Raw genomic sequence first — 23,755 nt, forward strand, 5'->3', positions numbered from 1 at the left:
CTACATGCTCTAGGGACCTAAACCTTGTCACCACAAAAAACAGAACATGCTGGAGGGATAGATTCCTGTCCCAGAGACTTCCCATACTCTGGAACAAACTACCGATCTATATCAAGCAAAGCTCCTCATTAGCACTCTTCAAGAAAAATCTTAATGACTGGATGGGAAATAGGAAATTTACCCCGGGGATCACTTCTGTGGCTCGGCTTGACAGGGGCACAGGAAAATAATTTTCTTGGGTGGCAAAAGCCAGGGTACCTTTTTGGCTAGGCTTATATAGGCCCTAGGGCCAATAGCCTAGTACCTACCTATGAACCTATGAAATAATTAAATAAATAAAAATTCTTAAATGCAGTGATCTAAACTGTGAAACAGTAACAATCCCTAAATTACAGCACCATAATAAAACAGCTTTATATTGATTTGAAAAATCATCTGTAAGATCCTTGTCTAATAATTGATAATATAAATCACCCAATAACACTTGTTTGTTTGTGTTTGTGTCTTTCGGCTTTTCCCTGTTAGGGGTCGCCACAGCGGAACTCCGGTCCGCTAATGATTGGCAGTAGAGTTTTACGTGCTGGCTTGCCGGGCCTAACGCACAACCTTCAACGAAGGAACGCCCATTCACGCATGTCGCCACACAGAAGACGTTCTAACTGAGAATCGAACGGGCAACGTCTGTGAGGCGACAACGCTACCGCAGCACCACCACCACAGTAAATATAGATGTTTATACTGTAAAGGATCCATCAATACAATGCTTCCACAGTTATCAACCTCTTTTATGACTAAATAACCATCCTTACATGCCTTTTCTAAATCCTTCAATGCCAACTCTTCTTGTTTAGATAAACTGTAAAACTGATATTAGAGAATACCTGTTCTATACTAATACTCTCTCATAAATGTCAATACAACTATTAGAAACTACAGGGCAGAAGAAAGAGGAAGAGTTGCTGGGTAACTTAGAACTACTCAAACTGGATACAGCCATGCAACTCACTTCCCATTATTCACAAGCAGCATAAAAAGAAATATCTGAAAGTGACCCCTGAGATGAAAATGTATCTTCAGTAACAACTTCCTGTGTCATATAACTTGGTAATTTGGCAGATTTTACTATTCCAAAACAATATCTCAGTTTTATTTTACAAATAAATTTATAAACATCAATTAATGTTGCCCAAAATTTTGGTAAAACTGTAGGCACAAATTTTTGCCTTTACACAAAACATTCCTCTGTTCAGTATTCAAATATGTAAGATGATAAATTAACAATCGAATAGCATCATTAGTTAGACACAGGATATAAACTGTTAGGAAAAACAACAGCATCTCAAAGAGACAGAGTGAAAAGTCCTGAACACTACTGCCATCGCTTTTTTGTTGCCTGCCGCTGCTGTTTAGTAATGTCTTTTTTTTTCTTTCACCCCCATCATTTGTCTTTTCCATATTTCTTCATGAGATGAATCTCCTGTTTTAGAAGATAAGTTATCCAATTGTCCAGAGGTCACACAGAGTTGTAGCCAATGAAGAATCTGTGTTGGTGGAATTGAAAGAAAACGAAAGTCATGTACTCATCAGTGATGCATCTGTGTTGCCTGTTTTGTCCTTTCTCAGCCAATGAGCCTCAAATCTGACTTCTGATCTGGCTTTGGCCACTTCCATAGACACTGACTCTGTAGCAGGAGTTCCTCATCTTATCCATAATCCCCTCTTTAGCCTGGACTACCTCAGATTGAGTTGCCCTTTAATCTGCCTATCATCCTGCACCACAACAAAAAATCAGTAAGAAGGCGGTCTAATTACAAATCAGATTCCAGATAGACTCGAAGGAAAGGAAGAAAAAGGCTGGAGCTCATAAGAAATGCAGGCAGGACAACACTCCTCAGGACATACTTGGGAGTCCAAATGTAAATCTACCAAGTAGAAAAAGGGTTGGAGGATGGGACGTTGCGGAAGGATAAAGAGAGATAACATAGATACATTGCCATGGTGAGTACATAACTTTCATATCTGATGATGTCTTTTTCGTCTGTTTCTCAACTGATGAGGCAGAGTCCCCAGCTAGCAAAACCTCAGGGTGGTCCTCAAGGAATGATATTCCTGTGAACGGCAAAGTCAAATGCTGCCCTATCCCTAGACTAAATGTCCAATATGTAATGAGAAATAAAAGTATGAGTATTAGACCAAGTTGCAGATGTACAAATGTCATGCATGGAAGCTCTGGACCAGAAAGCAAAGGATGTGGCCACAGATCTGGTGGAATGTGCCTTAGGAGGTTTGGCTAATGTTAGTCCTTTCTTAATATAAAACAAATGAAATGCAATCAGTGAACCATCTGGTCAAAGTTACCTTTGAGACCAACTTGCCCAATTTAGCTTTGGAAAAGGAAATAAGCAAATGGTCTCACTTTTAGAAATCTTAAGCTCTGTGGAGACAGAATTTAAGCTGCCTATGAATGCCCAAATGTTCTAGCATGTTATTCTCCTTTTTTGGAAAATTTTGGAAAGAAAACAAGAAGGCTTTTGAACTGAGTTACTGCTGTTTCTGATGCCATCTTAGGTAGAAAAGAAGGATCAGTACATCCTTGGGAAATATCGAATATGCATGCTGGGAACAGAGAGCCTGCAGTTCTGATATCAGTCTGGCCGATGTCATTGCAAATAGAAAAATGGTTTTCTAACACAAAAACTTTAAGACCATTTTGGCAGATGGCTCAAAGGGGGACTGAGTTGGAGCTTGAAGAAGTATTATTAAATCCCACACAGGAGTAGGATCTTTAATAGGTGGTCACAGTAAGAAGATACCTTTGTGAAAGGCTTCACATAGTCTCGATGATGTTAAGGATGAATGGTTTCCGCCTATGTGAAAATTACAGAAGGCTGCAAGTTCAACCTTTATCATAGAATAACTAGCTCTGCTACTGAAAACGGAGGCAAGAAAATCAAGGAGATCTGGCACAGGTGCTGAAAAGGGGTCTACTTGTTTTGTAGAGCCCAAAGGGAAAATCTTTACCATTTACTCTTATAAATCTTCCTAGCAGAAACCTTCTGAGAGAATGTGTTGCACCAGGGAAGAAGGTCTGGACTGTCTAGCCAGCCATCACTGGAAGTGGAAAAACCATGCAGTTAACTTGAGGGTCCGAATGTCGGGATGAGTCATTTCTGATGCATGAAACAGAAGATCTGGAGATGGAGTCAACACCCACGGAGGGTGTATTAGATGAAGCCAAAGGAAATCATACTTATCAAGGCCAGAATGGGGCAATGAGGATTACTTTACTCTTTCACTGAGATGTTTTCTGAAGAAACCTGGGAATAAGAGGAGTGGGATGAAAGGCATAAAGAAGACCAGGCGACGAATGGTGAATCACAGAGTTTCACAGTGACTTCCCCTCTGGTGGGATCAAGGTGAAGTATGTGCTGAACTTGGAGCTGAAAGGGGAAGTGAAAAGGTCACAGCATGGTTGGCCCCATTAACAAAAAACTGCTTCTGCCACTACAGGGTTGGGAGACCACTCATGAGGAAGTAAGATGGACCTACTCAGTTTGTCTGCTAGCATGTTGGACCTCCCCAGTATATGTGTTGCCAAAAGAAGGCAGCCAGAAGAGATCATCCACTGCCATACTTTCAATGCTTCTCAGACACAAAGGGTAGAATCAGATTCCCTCGTCTGTTGATGTACCAGACTACCAACATATTGTATGCCTGAATAGCAACCATCCCTGGAGGGACAGCCTCTTGAATGCCTACAATGTTAACAGCAATGCTCTCATTTCTAGGGTACTGATATAAAGATTGACCTCCAAATGAGACCAGTGCTTTGGACTGTCCTTCCCAAGTAATGTCTCCTACACACTAATTAGGAGGTGCTGTGGCTTTGGGTGCCAGAAGAATAAAAGGGCAGCCCTGAGAAACTTCTTTTGTGGTGATCCACCATGCCATGTGTTTTCTGCAAATCCCTGTAATCCATACTGGTGTAGTCAGGGGGTGTTGTCTTACTGACCATTGCACTGCAAGTGTCCACTGCAGTAACCTCATGCGATACCTTGTTAAAGGTACTAGAGCTATAGAAGCTGCAATAGATCCAAGAAGCTGCAATGCTAACTTTGCTGGAGGAGAAGGAAGAGATAGAATGTGAGATACTTGGCTCTGCAAAGTATTTAACCTTGTCTGTGGTTAAGCTTGCAATCCATGTCATTGTATCCAGATGAGCCCCAATGAATTTCAAGACTTGAGTAGGGGAGAGCTGAGACTTGGCATTCTTTACAGTGATGCCCAGTTGAAGACATATTTGAAGTAAGTAGACCCTGGGCTTTGAACAGTAGAAGTTTGGTGGAAGCAGAGAGGACCCAGTTGCCGAGATATGGAAACACCTGGAATCCTACCAGTCCCAAGTGAACTGCGACCACTTCCATGCACTTGAACATGCTGGGTGCTGCGGTAAGGTCAAAGGGTACGACCCCAATATGGCAGTGGTTGGCTCCCAGCTGGAAGCATAGGCACCTCCCGGATCACCTCAGTATTTTGATGTGATAGTACGCATCCTGGAGATCTAATGAGCACATCCAACAGTCCATGCACAACAAGAGCAGAATGGACTGAACCGTGATCATTCAGAACTTCAAGCATTTAACAAACTGATTCAAGTTGCTGAGATCCAAAATCGATCACAGGTCCCCATATTTCTCTGGCACTGCGGGTGTGGTTCAGACATCTAGACAACTCTTTTTGCCAGGTGTTTTTCCATTTCTGTAGCTACTACTTTCCTCTGATTGGGTGGAATGTCAGGAATTGTTCTGGGCCAAATGGGAGGCTGAAGGGGAAAAGGGTATGTAATAAATCTGGATAATATCCTCTGCACCCACGCATCTTTGGCAACACCTGTCCAGACTTCCAGGAGCAGGACACTCCCTGATTATCTCCACAGTGCAGCAGTCAAGCAATTTTCAAGGGTTTCTCAGAGAAAGGACCTCTGAAATCCTGGTGTTGCAGGCCTCCTCTGCCACATGGGGTGACATCTTCCACTAAGAGTTCCGCCCTATGCCTCAGGGGACCTGTCCCAATAAGAGTCCTGGGAAGACCCTTGCGACTTGCAGAACCACATCTTCCTATCCCCATTCTCTGGTTCCGTAAAAAAAAATCCTTTGAAGAGTAGAAAAGCATATCCCTATGGCAGATAATGTCTTCCCAACCTGTTCATGACTAGAGAGAGTTTCTTTCATCTTAGGGCCATATAAGGTGCAGCCATCAAAGGGGACCATTGATGAATGGGGACTTGAAAGGCTCTGCAAAATCATAAAGGCACATCCAAGCATGCCTTCTCATGGCATTTCCTGAGCCCATGGTTCTTGAAGTTTCCTCCAAGCAAGAGAAATCAGCTTCATAGAAGCATTTGAAAGGGAATGGAAGGTGGCCAGTTACAAAGAAATGGTCTTCTTGTCCTCCGCACACATGGACCCTGACATGGCACTGGAAAACTCCTTGATCAAGTCCCTCTGAAATCTAGTTGTGTGTGCCAAATAGTGATAGCACAACAAGCTAAGGGCAAAGGTCACTGAAGTAAAAACATGCTACCCCAAATCTGTCCAGTGCCCTGGACTATCTGCTCAGGTGAAGGACAAAAGAACTCTACTCGTCAGGTTCCTTCTCAATAGCTGCTATCACCATACCATCTACTGGGGAACCATTGCTCCAACGGACATGATTCGTTGGTGCTACCAGGTTCTTGTCAGGTCATTTTGGGATTGATTTTGTGACAACTGGTTCCTTCCCAGGCCTGGCGGGAGATGAGGTCCACCATCTCGTCCACCAAGGGGACTACCCAGGAAGTAGCTGAGCTGGCTCTGAAAGCCTCAAGAAACAAGGACTCCTCCGGGGGGGGGGGGGGGTTGGAAGACCTGCCACCTTTCTGCCTGAAAAGTTCAAGTGTTTCACTGAAATAGACATTCTCAAGGGACTGTCTGGGAGACTGCTCCCCTTCATCAAATTTGGTGTCTTCTACAAAAATATCCCTGTGGGGAATCCAAGTGCCTCCTTTTGCATGTACACTTCTAAGGGTCTCACTGGAAGGATGTGAGCAGAATCCTGAATAAGGATCGTCTCCAGGCTTGACCATGCTGGCTGCCTGACAGGACAGGATGAAGAGACTCAGCGCCCGAAGCACACAGTTGAAGAGGGGGTGGACCCGAGGGGGGCAAGGATGTCTTATCCATGAAGATGACAAAAGCTGTCTTTGCTACCTCGAAGGCAGAAGCCATGCAGGAAACAACAGCCAGCCTAGTAGGAGCTGAAGCAACCTGTCCAGGACAGATCACAGCATCCTCATGATCCTGTCTCATCACACAGGTCGGAGCTCAGCTGTCTAGCACAGAGGCATCCTCATGATCCTGTCTCATCACACAGGTCGGAGCTCAGCTGTCTAGCACAGAGGCCCCAAGAGATGTGGATGGCTCTGACAGCATCAGAGTTGAACCCAACCCTACCCCCCGATATGCTGCTGATGCTACAGCTTTGAGATCCTTCCAGCTCTGACAAAGTCAGTGCTGAGTGCATCAGAGATGTAGCTGGAGTCAACAAAGGCCAAGCCTTCAGATCTGACCCAGACAATCTAAGTATTCCTGGGTTTCAGGGCTCCCAAACCACTGGAAGGATCAGAGTATGAGGAAAAGTTGGGTTTGGCCTAGAGGTAAGCTCATGGGTCTGAAGGGAGCTGGTGCAACCTTCCATCCTGTCCATACCTGCTTCAGTTAGACTCCTAGTTAACTTGAGAGATGAGAAAGTTGAAGGTGATCTAGATACCCTTTGAGGAGTCTCTTGCAAAAAGGGTAAATGGGGAGGGGATATGTTCCACAGTAAGCCTTGGTGAGTTGCGGACCAGAGACTTGCACTTGGATTTTGTCAGATCTGAACTGCCAAACAGACCTGAAGATTTCTGCACCTTTTCGGGCACAGCCAAGTCCGAAACGGATGAAGGAGAATCAGCAGGGGATCACTTCCTCAAGTCCTTGGCCTTAGCCAAAGAATCTTCTTTAGCCTTGTCAGAAAATGTTTCAGAAGAGAGAGGAGCTCCAGGAGAAGCAGTAGTAGTAGAATGGAGCAGCTCTTTCAATACAAGTTTTTTATGGTGCTCAGTGAGTGCACAATGGTTGAACACTGAACAAACTTCACACTCTAGATTAAGATGGGGAGCCTCTAGGCAATAAACACACTCGGGATGGCCATCCAAGTTCATAGGTAGGTACTTGGCTATTGGCCCTGGCCCTCGGGCCTATATAAGCCTAGCCAAAAAGATATCCTGGCTTTCGCCACCCAAGAAAATTATTCTCCTGTGCCCCTGTCGAGCAGAGCCACAGAGGTGATCCTGGGGTGAATTTCCTATTTCCCATCCAATCATTAAGATTTTTCTTGAAGAGTGCTAATGAGGAGCTTTGTTTGATATAGATAGGTAGTTTGTTCCAGAGTATGGGAAGTCTCTGGGACAGGAATCTATCCCAGTGTATAAAAATTTGTGACAAAAGCACCACAATGTTCTATAAAAGGCTTAATTTCTTGTAATGCGATAATAGACAATACTTTCACCTCTCAAGGCTTCTTCAGGCAGAAAACTGCATACAGATTCAAACATGGTTTAAATAAAGTTAATTAGCATCATGTGACTTTCAATAAATACAATTAAAGACATATATCATATAAAAAAGCATAAACATATAGACTTAGTATTAATATAAAAATATATATAAAAAGGTAATCACAACTTATTACTAATATCCTTCAGAAGTGGTTTTAAACTATATTGTCATTTAATCCTGGGTACTGATAAGCTTTAAAATGTAAAATCCATCTATTCTCGATTAATTCAGTGTAATTAAATAGATCACCCCCTCTGATTGATTTTCTAATATTTTGTAAAATTAAGAAATTAAATATATGTGTATCGTCTGTATTTTTTATATGTCTGTATAGTGCATTAGTTTCTAATCTCTGAAAGGTGTTCACATATTCTATCTTTTAACTTCCTATTGCTCTTGCCTATATAGAAGGCAGTACACGGAGAGCATCTAGCCATATATAAGACATCTGTGGTATTACATGTGCCATAACTTCTTATATAAAATATTTTTGACATTATTGGATGAATAAACACCTGTATAAATATATTTACAAAAATGGCAGTTATAGCATTTTAAAGTGCCCTTTTTGTTTAGTATACTATGCTTATACTGATACTGTTCCTTATAGCATAATTGATTTTTCAAGTTAGTATGGTTCTTATATCCAAAGGTCAAACGTTCAAGAGATACAGCCTTAAAAGCTGGTACATGTTTTATCATCTTCCAGTGTTTCTTAATAATATTCTGTATCTTATTTGTATTTACATCATATGCCAAAATGCATCTATGTACTAGTGATATTTGTGGCTCTTTTAGACGAAAGTCTATTCTTATATTGTTGATAAAGTAGTACCAGCTGTTCCATCTAACTGCTTAAATATTTGTATATCAAGAAATTATATATTTATATAGTTAATATTGTATTTAAACCTTAAAAAAGTACTTGCTGTATGCAAATAGCTAACAAATTCTTCAAAAAGTAAAATAGATGCATCCCAAATAAGGAAAAGATCATGACTGGAGGAACTCCCTGGTCAGCCTCAGTAAGAAGATGAGATCCCTCATAAAATCCTCCAAAGCTAGATATGAAAACAAAATTGCCACTGATTCTAAAGACAACCACAAAGCATGCTATAGCTATGTCAAGAATCTCAATGGCAACACACAGATCTGCTCTGAGTTACATCACAATGGCACTAAATATACAAAACCAACTGATATTGCCAACATCCTGGCAGGTAGGTTCAGTGCTAACTTTACCTCTCTCTCACCCGCTAAAGGGCTCACTTCTATACCGGAAAAATGCAAAGTTCCTGTAATCATGGCTGCACATGTAAAAACCACACACTCCAAAGCCAAGAACACGGTATCCATGGGACCAGACAACATCCCAGGCTGCGTTCTACATGAACTGCAGAATGAACTGGCACCCCACCTAAGCACCATGTTCACTCATAGCCTCACCTCAGGCTTTGTGGCCACTGAATGGCACACAGCGACTGTTATCCCACTCCACAAAGGGGGAGCCACCACGGAACCCAAGAACTACTGCCCCATTAGCCTAATGAGCCTAGTCTGCAAGGCCATGGAACGTATCATCATGGATCTTATACACAAAGAAATTGGTAATCTATAAACTCTGGACTGCACCCAGTTCGGGTTTGTAAAAGGCAGATTATGTCGCCTAAACCTGATAGACTTATTTGAAGCAGTCACCAAAGCCGTTGACGAGGGTAAGGTGGTTCACACAACCTATCTGGATCTTGCCCAGGCTTCTGACACCATCCCCCACTCTGGAATTATAGATAAACTCACTAAACTAGGTATAAATCCCTATATCACACGATGGGTTTCCAATTGGCTCACTGACAGAACCCACACTGTGAAAGTAGCAGACTCCAAATCCGACTTCAGACCTGTGACAAGTGGAGTACCACAGGGTTCAGTCCTGGGTCCTCTCCTGTTTGGTATCTACTTTTCTGAAGTACAAGCTAACACAGAAGGTCTTTGGCTAATGAAGTTCACAGATGACTGCAAACTAGGAGCCATAATCGAAACTCCTAACAATGTGCACATTTTACAAAAGGGCCTCACGGAGACAAATGCCTGGTGTCAAAGCCATGGCCTCAAGCTCAATGCCAAAAAGTGCACTGCCATCCCCTTTGGTAAAAACTCTGTACCCATGAGCTACCACATAAGTGGTAGTCTACTTAAACCAAAAGTGTGATAAGAGACCTTGGGACACAGGTGGACAGTAGTCTCTCCTTTGATAATCACATCGCCACAGTAGTCAGGAAACTCTTCTACGTGGCACACCTCATCACAAAAGGTTTCTCAGCCAGGAAAAAAGTGGTCATTGTTCCCCTCTACTCGTCACTCATTAGACCCATTATAAAGTACAATGCCCCTTTTGGTATGTACCTCACAAGACATCTACAACAACTGGAAAGGCCGCAGAAATACCTCACAAAGAGGATTACTGGCCTCAAACAGATGCTCTATGCAGATCGTCTCAAAAAAATCCAGCTTTACTCCGTCGCATATCGCCTACTCAGAGGCGATCTCTGCCTAACATACAAAGCTATGTCAAACCCAGAGCTGTTGGACATGCTCCACTTAAAGAAATCTCAATCCCTCTGCGCTACACACTCTAGGGACCTAAAACTTGTCACTACAATAAACAGAACATGCTGGAGGAATAGATTCCTGTCCCAGAGACTTCTCATACTCTGGAACAAACTACCTATCTATATCAAACAAAGCTCCTCATTAGCACTCTTCAAGAAAAAACTTGATGACTGGATGGGAAATAGGAAATTCACCCCAGGGATCACCTCTGTGGCTCTGCTCAACATGGGCACAGGAAAATAATTTTCTAGGGTGGCAAAAGCCAGGGTACCTTTTTGGCTAGGTTTATATAGGCCCTAGGGCCAATAGCCTAGTACCTATCTATGAACCAAGATGCTTGATAAGGTTATACATGCAAAAGCAACAGTTATATGGCACAACATCCCTGTGCAACCTATGCAACATACAGATAAGATACATTAAGCAGCTTTGCTAATAATGTGCTCAGTTAAACGAAGATTAATTCAGAGATTTTCCCAGGGAAAATCAGGGGCCAGTACTATTCGACAGTAAAGGCAATACTAGATAGTCTACTTTGTACATTTATTACACCATTTAGCCCCTACTATATAAAACAAATCCCACCAAAGGTGGTTTTAAACAACAGATGTCTTCACTGTGCTAGTGTGGCTTTACTTTAATTCATGAAGCCTGAGTTCAAAACATGTGACAAAGATTTTTTGAAAACCATCCAGAATTTTTTATGAATCCTAGACAGAGAAATTACAGCCATGCATGGGTATTCACTATAAAGTACATATGTATGTGTAATCAGCTTGAAAGATGATGTCTGAATAACAGGGTAACTGCTGCAGAAATCTTAAGTATATAAGTGAGTTGCCACTCTGCAACCAGATGGAAGTCAGGGATCTAGCCTGATAATTTTGGAAGTGGAACAGTTCCTAGCAGAGCAAGAGATGCTGCAGTCTTAAGCCCTTGCCACTATAGGATATATTGCTACAAAAAAAAGTGTACCACAGACTGAAGTCTTATTTTTTGGGAAACGATAAAAGAACTGAACAAGAATAGCATACCAAGAAATATGCATGGAAAAGGTAAAAAGCACAAATTCCAAAAATAACAAACCACTAAAATGCCTCATCATAAGCAAAAAAAAAAAAAAAAAAAAAACAAACAGATGAACAAGGATTTTGTAAGCAAAAAACAGCTACATACAAAGATCACCACACCTACAAGATGAACAATATCAAAGGTAAGATGGGAAGCCTGCTTTGCTGCAATGATCCTATTTGAGCATCTACTGCTAGATAGAGTTATCAGTACAGCTCTAATATATTCATTACAAGGATAACTGCTGCAGGAATGAAACGTTCAGGACAGTTCCAAACAATATGCCCTCATTTCCCCGCAATGAGTAGTAGGTCTACTGCATGTTCTGTAGAACAGCAGTACAGCCTCCTTTACTGCAAGACTGGACATCCAATTTATAATGATTACTTAACCTTACAAAGGGTGACCTCATAATTATTTTGAGTAGAGACTTTTGAAGAAGGCTGCTATGCTCATTCCACAGCTAGACTATAAATCCTTGACAACACCAAATGTTTAAAACTTCTTTCATAACAACAAAGACATTTGGTTAGCCAGTCATTTGCAAATGGTAAGCTTAGTGAATGGACAACTTTGTCTTGCTTTAATGTAAGTTAGAAATGTTTACACAGTAAAGGATAAACCCTTTTTTCCTTACATGAAAGGTACAAAAATATCGATCTGCACAGAGGCTTTGTCCTCTCAGTGTAAAATCTGCTTTCGGTGAATATCCAAAGTACACATAATTCTTCACCTATTTGTTTACAAAATCAGATAAAAGATTTAGAAGGACTGCATTACAAAATGTCAAAAAACACTGTAGGCATGAAAGACATATTACTTACCATTTAGAACTGGTTCCGTACTTGCTGAAGACTGTGCAAGGGCCTTTATATATTGAGGCTTGCAGTTCAGAAACCCTTCTTGCAGAGTTAACTAATACTAAGGATAGCCTTCCAGGAAACATACTTGAGACTAGCTTGCAAAATAGGTTCTATTTCTCAGTCATGAAGCTGAGATCTGAAAGTGGGGATAGAGGGTTTCTTAATGGCGTAAACTGAAGGATTCTTCATTTTTTTTCAGACTTCATAACACGGTTTATCGCCAAATGAGATATAATCATTGGGACCACAGACATACAACCAGAAAAGTCAAACAAGTGTACCTTCATCATGGAATATGTCAGACCTACATAAAACACCATGGAATATGTCAGACCTACATAAAACAGTGTATCAAAGTAATGTTGAAGCAGAAACTACTGCCATTTCTCACATCAAGCAGAAAAATCTGTCCCATATGGATAAATGGTGCTTCTTAGTAATAAACCTTTAAGGTTCTTTGAAAATGTTCAGTGCATCTCTAATTATAAAAATAGGTGTGGACCTCTTGGGTTTTCGATCCTGAGTGATGCCTGCCCGGAGGGAAGGAATAACCAATTTTACAATGTCTTTCACTCTTGATCCTAAACGGTGAACAGATTTCCATGTGTAGTCGGTGGTGGAGCTAGCTCTAAAAAGAGCTGTTTTAGCCCTGTGGGCAGCCAGAGCTCTATACAGAGCTGTTACAGATCTCTATGAGCTCTGAGAAGAGCTGTTTTGTGTTTTGAATGCCCTTTCGGGCAGATGCGGTAGTTCTAAAAAGAACTGTTTTGTTTGGTTCACCGAAGCTGTGTCTGTGCCTCCGGCTGGTCTTACCGGAGCTGATGCAGATTTCTGTGAGCTCTGAGAAGGGCTGTTTTGTGTTTTGAATGCCCGTTCGGGTGTTGGTGGTAGTTCTAATAAGAACTTTTTTGTTTTATTCTTCAATGTGTCTCCGGTTGCTCTTACCAGAACTTATACAGATCTCTGTGAGCTCTGAGAAGAGCTGTTTGGTGTACTGTGAGCTCTGAGAAGAGCTCTTTTGTGTAAGGTGCAGATCCACGTGAGCTCAGAGAAGAGCCGTTTTGTGTATGGTCACAATGGGCTCTGGGAAGAGTTGCTGTTGTGTCCTTCGGTTGTTCCGCGGTGGTGTCGATCTCTGTTGTCCTTCTTCTTGAACAGATGTCCGGTTCTTTTGCTATGTGTGAGTCCTAAAGAGCCCCCAAATTCCCAAGTAACACTAAGTATTTCATTATTTGGCACTGTATCTGTACCAGGCCAACAATTTGGGGTAAATCCCTGGAAAGAACAACCCAGGGGAGAAGACATATATACCTGAATGAGTGGATGAGGCACAACACAGGGATGTCATGCAGCTTCACCCTCAACTACTGGTGGGAAGTCAGGATCAGTATTCTCATGCTTCCTCACCACTGGTGACACAGAAGGAAATATGCGATCAAAGCCCACTAATGATGAATCTTAATATGGGCACGCTTCATGCTCTGACAATCAACTGACTATGCATGCATTTAGCAAGCTTGCTTCTTCAATGCACCTTATGCCCAAGCATGAGCCCTGACAGATCCAGTGTTGCCAAGCAATGTGCAAGCGAAAAACAGCAAATTCGTCCACCATTCTAACAAGGTGGGAAAGCTAAAGACTATGTCATCACACATTCCATTCCCTCCTGCAGACTGGCTCCTCCAATATCCAAGCCATATGTTTGAACCTAGGTCACCTGTGTCCAAGTCAGGGCTCCACCCTTCTGCTCTAGGAAGCCAACTTAGCCTGCAACGTCTAAGGAATGATGAACATGTAGACAAGTTGGGAAGCAGGTGCTGCCCTGGTACAATGAGCCACCATCATCATCATGCCTTATAATCCATTATCATAACTAACCTAGGAAAATGAAAAGCAATCTTCTAGCCATTTAGACAACAGCTGTTTGCCCACTGGTTTACTATGCTTACTATTTGGAAAAAAAAAATCAAACAAAAAAATAGTGTCTGTGTGTGTGTGTTTTAAAGGTAGCCTTACTGGATTCCTTACAAGCGGTCAATGAACTGACTAAGTCTGGAGCTACTTGCTTATCTTGATGGTTCATCTACCCCCAACCATGCTTCCTATACCTGTAATAGGATTATGAGATCACAGTTTGATGTGCCTTGTCTTTTTCCTCTTGCAGGATGTTTCTTCTTTCCCCATTGCATGACTGGGAGATGGCATATCTAAGTGGAGTGCAAAGACAATGATATGGTGATGTGAACAAAGGTATTTAGAGAAACCATGTTGTTTACTGGTTCTGATTATTCAACTGGGTCTGATCATTCATAAGGGAGACAACTTATCAAGGTTCTTTTTAAGTTGCATGGGAATATCCAAAGAATGCAAACATACTTTGCCCTTCTGTTTTAGACTGCAGACACAGAGGTGATTCACATTGATACCAATTTATGTATGCTAAATAAGAACTACAGCATTTAGGTGATAAATGTCTTCAACAAGCAACTTTTTCAAAGCTGTGAGTAAAGATACATAGGAGTTTACCATTCCAATGATAATGGTACCAAAATCACAAAATGGGACTGATGCAGGTACTGCAAAAACAATCTAAGTAAATTCTGATCAAATAACTGCATTGTTAAAATAATACAAGCAAAAAATACAATGAAGTCATCACCTGGTGCTTCAAGGAATTCAGCCAACCATTATTAACTGTAAAAAGTGAATAGGACCAGGCAAATATCTGCTCTAAATCTAGTTGTGTGAGAATGCCATCAGTGCTAAATGTGAGGACAACAAAAGCTCAACTCAATACATGGGCACTGCTGGAAAGATGTGCACAGACATATAAAAATGAGGAAGGAAAAACATGTCGATATTAACTGTTGAAACACGTCCTTTCAAAGTACGATGTGCAGAGAGAGACAGAGTCATTCAGAAACATACATTGAATATACACAGATACATTCTGAAACGTATACTTCATTTACACAGCAAACCTGCTGGCTACCTTCCCTATTAGGGGTGAATAATTTCAAAAATATTAACCTCTGACCTAAAATGAGAGTTCAGAAAGGAATTATGAAAACATTCTCATCGTCTACATATGTTTAAATTAATGTAATGATGACACAGTAATAAACCAACTCACTCTTTCAAAAGAAACATACCTGGATCTGAATCATTTTTGGGTGCAGGTGGGACGAATCGCAGATATGTCAGTTTGCTGTTGTGTTTAACAGTTCTAGTTCGTCTCATGACATGAGCAAAGGATAATGTTTGGTGCTCACTGACAGTTTTAAGTTGAAAAAACTTTGTGTTGAAGAAGAGCAGAGTGTTTAGCAAAACAATGGGAGAATATGCTCCCAGCTGCTTACAGTCCCATAAATGTTCCTCTTCCACCCTTGAGAACAAGTGACCTACATAAAAAGATGAATATGATTCTTGAGTTGATACGAGTGCAATCTGGTATACATAAGTGTACTTACAGTATTATAAAATAGAATGCAAAAAAATTAACAAAATTTTACCCATATTTCAAGCAAAATCAATAAAAAGGCAACATCTTGCATTAACAAATTGCTTTACTGAAAACTAAATTAAGAATGGGCTGATTCATGAACATAAAATTACGACACAAATCACTGCAAAGCAATTGAGTAAAAATGATACCATTTACAAAGCACTGTTATACAACGGCAAAGGCAGTACATGCTTTGCTTTATCCACAGTGTAGCAATAAAAACAATGGCAACAGTGTGATCAGAATGAGAACTGCATAAATAAGGTCATCAAGATGTGCCTCATTTAAAGAACACAAATGCCACCAGCAATGTGTGATAAGAGGTGTAGTCTAAAACATAATGCAAAATAGCCCTGAAATTAACTTAATAAAAAAAGAAGTTATGTACTCACCATAATGTTCCATCTGAGTAGTTGTACTTCATTTGTCTTCAACCTGTGGGTTACAGATCCGACTCGGATCCGAGCCGGCAAATTCACGAGCATCCGCTCTGAGCTCAAAGCTCCTCCCCCTACCCATAATAAACTACCACCACCTTCCTTCCCTCAGATTGAGTTTGTTGCCCATAATAACACAGAAACCAATCCAACAAAAAACTCATCACATCAACTTTCCAAACTAAGCCACAAAGGCATACTCTGCTACATACTAAGCCAGCAGGTTCGGGGGAAGGAGGGGGGGGGGGGGATGGTTGAAGACAAATGAAGTAAAACCACTCAGATGGAACGTTATGGTGAGTACATAACTTCTTTATCTGAAGTAGTTTACTTCATTTGGTCTTCAACCTGTGGGATAGAGTCCCCAGCTACCTACACCCTAGGGTGGCCCTCATGGAAGGATATTCCGAAGCACCACGGAGCCAAAGGATGCCCAGCCTCGAGATACCAAATGCAACTTATAGTGAGAAATAAAAGTATGAGATGAGGACCAAGTAGCCGCAAAACAGATATCATCCAAGGATACTCTGGACCAGAAGGCCACTGAAGTAGCCATGGACCTGGTGGAATGTGCTCTAACCTGACTCTGGAGAGACAAGCCCTTATCTTTGTACACTTGAGAAATAGAGAGAGAAATCCATTTAGCAATGGTCACCTTGGAAATGGGTTTACCCAAAAACGGTTTAGAGAAAGACACAAACAACTGATCAGACGTCTGGAAAGACTTGGTTCTGTGTAAGTAAAAATGTAATTGTCTATGAACACCTAACAAATGCAACTTGTATTCACCTTTATTTTTGAAATTCGGGAAGAAAACAGGTAAATTGATAATCTGATTTATGCTTGCCTCAGAGGCCACTCTGGGAAGAAAAGAGGGGTTTGTATGAAGGGAGACCCTGTCCTTGTGGAAAACCATGTACGGAACCTTGATAGACAATGCCCGGAGTTCTGAGACCCTCCTAGCCGAGGTGATAGCCACTAAGGCAGCTGTCATCCAGGATAGGAGTTTGAGGTCGACTGTAGCAGCTGTTTCTAAAGGAGGAGTAACTAAAGCTTGCAGCATCAAGGTAAGGTCCCATGGAGGACTGGGATCCTTGACTGGAGGAAGCAAGAGAAATGTACCTTTGACTGTAGGAAGCAAGAGAAATGTACCTTTGACTGGAGAATGCAAGAGAAATGTACCTTTGATAAAGGTTTTGCACAATCTGGAAGAGGCCAAAGAAGTCATATTTTCACAAATGTGAAAATTGGAAATGGCCGCAAGTTGTACCTTTACTGTAGATGAGCTGGCCCCCTGTTGAGAAATGTTTGCCAAAAATTGAAGAATGGCCAGAACTGGAGCCGAGAAGGGATCCAAATTTCTCTGAGAAGCCCAGATGGAAAAGCATTTCCATTTGCTACAGTAGATTTTTCTGGTGGAGGATTTAACAGCTGCCACCAAGATAGACTTAACAGAAGACGACAAACCGGGAGTCCTGGCAATTAGGAGAACTGGAGCAGCCAAGCAATAAGTTTCAGACTGTCCAGGTTTGGATGAGGGATCCCTGACGGGTGAGATATGAGACCCGGGCGGGGATCCAAGGAGGAATTAGAAGATGAGACCAGAGGAAGGGGAACCAAACCTGGTGGGGCCAAAAAGGGGCAATGAGGATAACTTTGCTTCCCAGTCAACGAGCTTTCTGTAAAAACTTTGGAATAAGAGGTAATGGAGGATAAGCATACAGAAGACTGGGAGGCCAAGCATGGACTAGAGGATCTCCGGGGGATTCCCCTGGCAGGGGGTTCAGAGCAAAGAACTCGCTGCACTTCACATTGGAAGGAGATGCGAAGAGATCACAGCAAGGCTGACCCTACTTTAGAAAGATCTGTTCTGCTACTGAAGGATTCAAAGACCACTTGTAAGGCATCAGGATAAAACGTCTGAGCTTGTCCACCAGAATGTTGGACCATCCCGGAATGTGCGTTGCTACCAGAAAGCGACTGGTGGAGATTGCCCATTCCCAAACTCTCATGGCTTCGCGACAAAGGGGGTAGGATCTGGTCCCTCCCTGTTTGTTGATGTACCAGACCACCGACATGTTGTATGACTGAATTGCAATTGTTCCCAGAGAAGAGAGGCATGAAGGGCCTGCGACATTAAAAGGACCGCTCTTATCTCTAGAACACTGATATGGAAACTGGTCTCGGTCGGGGACCACATGCCTTGGACTGTCCTTCCCGAGCAATGCCCCCCCACCCTAGCTGGGAGGCTTCCGTGGTCACTGTGGCTTGGGCTGGGGCTATGACAAATGAGCATCCTTCGAGAATGTCAACAGAGTGCATCCACCACAGAAGGGAAGCCCTGCAGGCTTTGCTTATATGAATCGGATGACTCAGTGGAAGATCCAGCAACGACCATTGTACAGCAAGAGTCCACTGTAGAACTCGCATATGCAAATGTGCACACAGCAGAAGTGTAATCGTGCACGCCACAGAGCAGAGGGCTCGCAACACTGCCTCTGCTGGCGGACGATATGAGTGAGTAATAGCAGTGATATGCAGTCGCAGATTTCGAATTTTCTCTGGGATTAGGAAGACTTTTGTCTGCAAGGTGTCTATCCATATTCCATTAAATTATATAACTTGGACATTGTGTAGACAAGATTTGGCAATGTTGACTGTAATACCTAGATGATCCACTAGGTGTAGGGAATAGTCCCTGGCCTGACAAAGTACACGCTTGGTGGATGCAGCAAGGGGCCAATCATCCAGGTATGGAAAGACCTGAATCCCCTGGAGCCTCAGGTGAGCCGCTACTACTGCCATAACCTTGGTGAACACCCTGGGGGCTGTGGTGAGACCAAAGGGTACAGCTGGAACTTGATAATGACTGGAGGTGAAGGAACATCCTGGTGCTTCTGTGTATCTTTATGTGGTAGTAAGCATCCTGGAGGTCTACCGAGCACATCCAGTCCATCTTTTGCAAATAAGGCAGGATGGACTGTAACGTGACCATCTGGAACTTTTCTTTGGCAATGGACAGGTTCAGGGCTGACAGGTCCAAAATGGGCCTGAGGTCCCCCGTCTTTTTTGGCACCAAAAAGAACCTGGAATAGATGCCCGATCCGGACTGATCTCGGGGGACGGTTTCAATGGCTCGTTTCTTTAGCAGCTCGATTACCTCTAGTGCCGCTGCCTCCCTTTGCACGGGTGGTATGTCCGGGAGGTGTTTGGGTGGTATGGGGGAGCCACAAAAAGAATTGTATAACCTCTGGATATGATTCGTAGCACCCAACGGTCTGATGACACAGACTCCCATGCTGTCAGGTGCAACAACAGGCAACCCCCGACTGCCTCCAGAGTAGAGTAGTCGGGCAACCCCTCAGAGTTGCTGTGTGGGCCTGTTGAGAAAGGTTCTCATTACCAAAATTCCTTGGACCCCCTCTGCCCCTGGAGCGGCGAATGTCCTGACCCCCTCTGCCTCTAGGGAAAGACGAGTCCTGAGCATTCCAGAAATACTAAGACTTCCAGAACCACATCTTCTTTTGCCCTTGCTGATTCCGAGAAAAGGATCTTTGAGGGTTCGAGAAGCGGATCCCGATGGCAGGCAGTGTCTTCCCATCCTTCTTGCTCTGGACCAAAGTGTCACTGACGGTCTTATCAAAAAGTGAAGAGCCGTCATGAGGGGTATTCACAAATGACGCCTTGAAGGGCTCCGAGAACTGACACAATCTAAACCAGGCGTGACGCCTCATGGCAACGCCAGACCCAGCTGCCCTAGCCGCTCCCTCTGTGGCATGTGAGAGAAGGCGCATGGTTGTATTTGATACCGCTTTGAGGGTGGCCATCCTCATGGAAAATGTGTTTTTATCCTCCTGCAATGTGGACCGAGGGGGAGACTGAATGAGTTCCTTAACAAGGTCGTGCTGCAATTGAATAATGTGGGCCAAGTAGTTCAGCGCCCTTATAGAAAAGGCTGCTGATGCATACGTATGCTTCCCTAGGCGGTCCATCAACCTGGACTCTCGGTAGGGGAGATGGACCAAGGAACTTTCTTGAGCCAGTTCCTTCTTCTTGCCCGCTGCTACCACCACAGTGTCTACAGAGGACCCTTTGTTCCATGCAGGTCTGTCAGAATGGGGGCTTAGAATTTTGTCAAGGTGCTTCGGAATAGGCTCCACAGTGTCCGGCTCCTTCCAAGCCCGCAAAGTGATTAAATCCACCAGAGGGTCCGTGGAGGGGCACACCAAGGAAGTAGAAGAGCCCGCGCTGAAGGCCTACAGGAACACCGACTCGTCCGAGGAAGATTTTGGGGTGGACCGGCCTCCCCGTTGGCGTAAAAGTTCCACGATGTCTCCAAAGAAGACATCCTCGGGAGGTGATCTGGGGGAACCTTCCCCTGCCTCCAAGTCAGTGTCCACAGTGGGGGACTCTGGGAAGGAGTCCAAGTGTCTCCTCTTGCACGTATGCTTTCGAGGGACCTCTCCGGTGGGATGTTCCTCAAGGGAACCCGTCTGGGGCACTTTGGGCATGGGCTGTCTCTGTAGTAAAATGATTGAAGTCGTACCAGGGGGAGTCTTAAGGGAATCCGAAGAAATGGTCAGGGGTCTTGATCCAATGGACAGGACTCTTTCCACTACATCGAACGCCGAAGGAGAGCGAGCCACCTGGGACTCCAGCACGGTAGCTGCTCTCCCCAGGTCCGAAAAGCGGATCGGAGCCAGTCCCGAAGGAGACAGAGAGCCAAGGGGATAGCCCGGAGCGGACAAAGTCGGAGCTGATGGAAAAACCTCCACCCCTTAGGATCCGACACCCAGGCTATGGCTTCGAGAGGCACTCGGATCCGAATGAGTCAGATCCAATGAACTCAACCCAACCGCCGGCGTCAAGGAAGCAAGTACCATCGGCGTCGACACCCTGACCCCAAACATCCTCGGATCCAGATACGCCGAAGCGGAGAGTCGGATCAGAGAAAGAGAAATTGGTGAAAAGAAGGGAAGCGAGCTACCCCCTCCAGAGGGAGAGGGAGCTGGAAAAACTCCCATCTGGATCTTTGTCCAAATAAACCTCATAATTTTATCTGTGTCTGATTCTGAGAGGCTACGAGTGGATCGCGACAAGGCTACGGACTCTAACCTAGCTGGCCAGTGTACCGAAGCCCTGGAGGAAGACATAGGCTCCTCCGGCTCTGGAGAAAAAAGTGCTGATCGGAGCCAAGGGGAGATAGGTTCAGTAACATGAACCTTAGGAGGAGGCCCCGCTGGGGTAGAACAATCTGGGGACCTCTTCCTGTGTCTTTCAGTTTTGTGTTCTCTCTCGGGTTTCTTCAGGCGAATGGAACCCCCTTCACCAGGCCTAGAAGAGGGAGGTTGAGTCCCAGCCTGGGAGGGACAGACAGAGAGAGGAGGAGTGACAGAGACCGAAGAAGCGGTCACAGCCGTGACTGCCGAAGTAGAAGAAGTGGCCGCCTCAGAAGCAGGGAGAAGGCCCTTCCATAATAAGCTTTGTCCTGCGGTCCCTCAGGGCTCACGGGTTAAAGCTCATGCAAATACCACACTCAGAAGATAGGTGAGACACGCTCAAGCAGATAACACACAGTGTGTGTCCGTCGGCAGGCGACAGCTTGTGGGGACACACTTTGAATTTTCTAAACATTTGTTTAGGCTGTTCAGCCATTATCAAATAACAATAGCCTAAGACTACCTACTAGGCCACACACACACACACACACACACACACACACACACACAAAAGAGGGAGGGGGAGAAATTACTTTTTTTAAAACTTTTTAAACTAGAAAAGCATGACGCACCAGCGTGGGGGGTGGAGAGGGAAACTACACTAACTCACCTAACACACTTAAACTGCAAAAAAAGCTATGAAGCAAATCTCAAAGTACTCACAATACCTGGAGCTCGGAGATCACGATGCAATCCCAAATGCGGCAAACGAGATCTGAGGGAAGGAAAGTGGTGGTAGTGTATTATGAGTAGGGGAGGAGCTTGGGGCTCGTGAATTTGCTGGTTCGGATCCGAGTCAGATCCGTAACCCACAGGTTGAAGACCAAATGAAGTAAACTACTTCAGATCAGATGGTGTCATGCAAACCTATACCCATGCACCAGATGACAGGCAGTGGGTGCTCAGTCAGGTTATGGCAATGTCAGTAGTTCTGTTCAAGAATGACTCCAGCCATGACGACTGATCAAGGGCTTCATAAACAGCACAGGGAAGAAAGAGTTATGGCACATACCACAGTTGATATGCACCAAGTGGATACCTGACCAAGTTGAATGCTGGGTGGCTTATTCCACTGATCATGAATACCAACCATGGGGACATTCTATGATCTTCAGCTAATACACTAGGTATTTCCAGTCAAGAATACTAGACACAGTCCTCATCTGCATGCTGCAGTACAAGGAAGGCTAAAACATGTTTCCACATACTCCTGGTAAAGAGCAGCCACTGGACAAGTACATCTTATGACAACCAATCCGCTCATTATGCTTAATGCCACAGAGTTGCACCTGCCTCCCTTACATCTCACTGACAAATCTTTGTCTCAAAATTCACTTCCTTGACCATCAAATTACAAAATTTCATTTTGGTAAACAAACCATCAAACCACCAATACTCAAAACAGAGTGCATTTTTTTGTGCAAATATACCATTTTCAAATTAAATGTTTTGCAGGAGGACAAGTTGTATGGGTCTTCATCCCTCCCACACCTTTACCCTGTGGTTGCTGAAACATGGGTGGCAAAAGCAGTAATGCATCTTACAATGCTAGTCTCAGTGGCATAGTGGCGTAAAGCCCTGACTATGGCTTATGCAAGCTGGTATCATTAGCAGCTCAGGTAATTAGTGGATAAGACAGGGAAGATGGGCAGCCTATCCCGGGGAAAACCTTAGAGGCACAGCTGGCTGCACACTGCCATTATTCCTTGGAGGAAGGGAAGTGGCACATGGGGTTAATAACAGGATTGCAGTTAGGGTCATCAAGTCACTGATGGTAGCCTTCATAAGTGATTGCACAGAACCACTCACTTGAAAAGGTAATGCTCTGTGGACAACTAAGTGGTGCAGTCTCCAAGCTTTCGCTTCCCTCTCGGGGTGGAGTCAAGCCATTCAAAATGCTTGATGGCAGGATGTATGCAAGAGCACAAATCACCCTCATGACTACCTGAGTTGAAAGACCCTCCAGTGGAAAGCTCTCACCTTGGCTCTGAGTGAAATCACAGCTGAGTAACAAATGGACCTTGTTTGACAGGGTGGACCTGACTGTTAGCAGGCAAAAGGAAAACATTTTTTTCAAGTATCCTAGAGGTGTCCATGATGTCTAAATATGGCAAACTGCCAGACACAGACCACTCATTTGCAAAATCAAAATGACATGGGCATTCACAACAGGAATATCCTGTGGATAAGTGTGTGTGACAAACTAAACCGGCATTAAACTGTATCAGGAATGCTAACAGACATAAGATGCCATCAAAGAAAACAGTGTGAATAAATCATGATCTCTGTGTATTTTGCTTTATTTACTATTTGTGATACTTGCGCAGTCAATGCAACCATGACTGATTATTCATGTTAAATACTACCTCGAGGTATGCTGAGAGGTACACCAGCGCACACAACTAAACACATG

The 23,755-nt window shown here is 43.6% G+C and overlaps 1 protein-coding gene across 9 annotated transcripts in view; it reads right to left on the reverse strand.

Annotated features, from left to right (window-relative positions):
- ZMYM4 (zinc finger MYM-type containing 4) overlaps positions 1-23,755 on the reverse strand; it is a 3,261,850-nt gene that overhangs the window by 349,583 nt on the left and 2,888,512 nt on the right. For all 9 annotated transcript variants that reach the window (XM_044059341.1, XM_044059348.1, XM_044059366.1 and 6 more), the window contains one exon: positions 15,334-15,582. In XM_044059341.1, the coding sequence (XP_043915276.1) occupies positions 15,334-15,582 (249 nt within the window). The remainder of the gene's footprint in view (positions 1-15,333; positions 15,583-23,755) is intronic.

Source organism: Protopterus annectens, chromosome 1.part2 (genome assembly GCF_019279795.1).
Source record: "Protopterus annectens isolate FY-2018-M chromosome 1.part2, PAN1.0, whole genome shotgun sequence".
Lineage (NCBI taxonomy): Eukaryota > Metazoa > Chordata > Ceratodontiformes > Protopteridae > Protopterus > Protopterus annectens.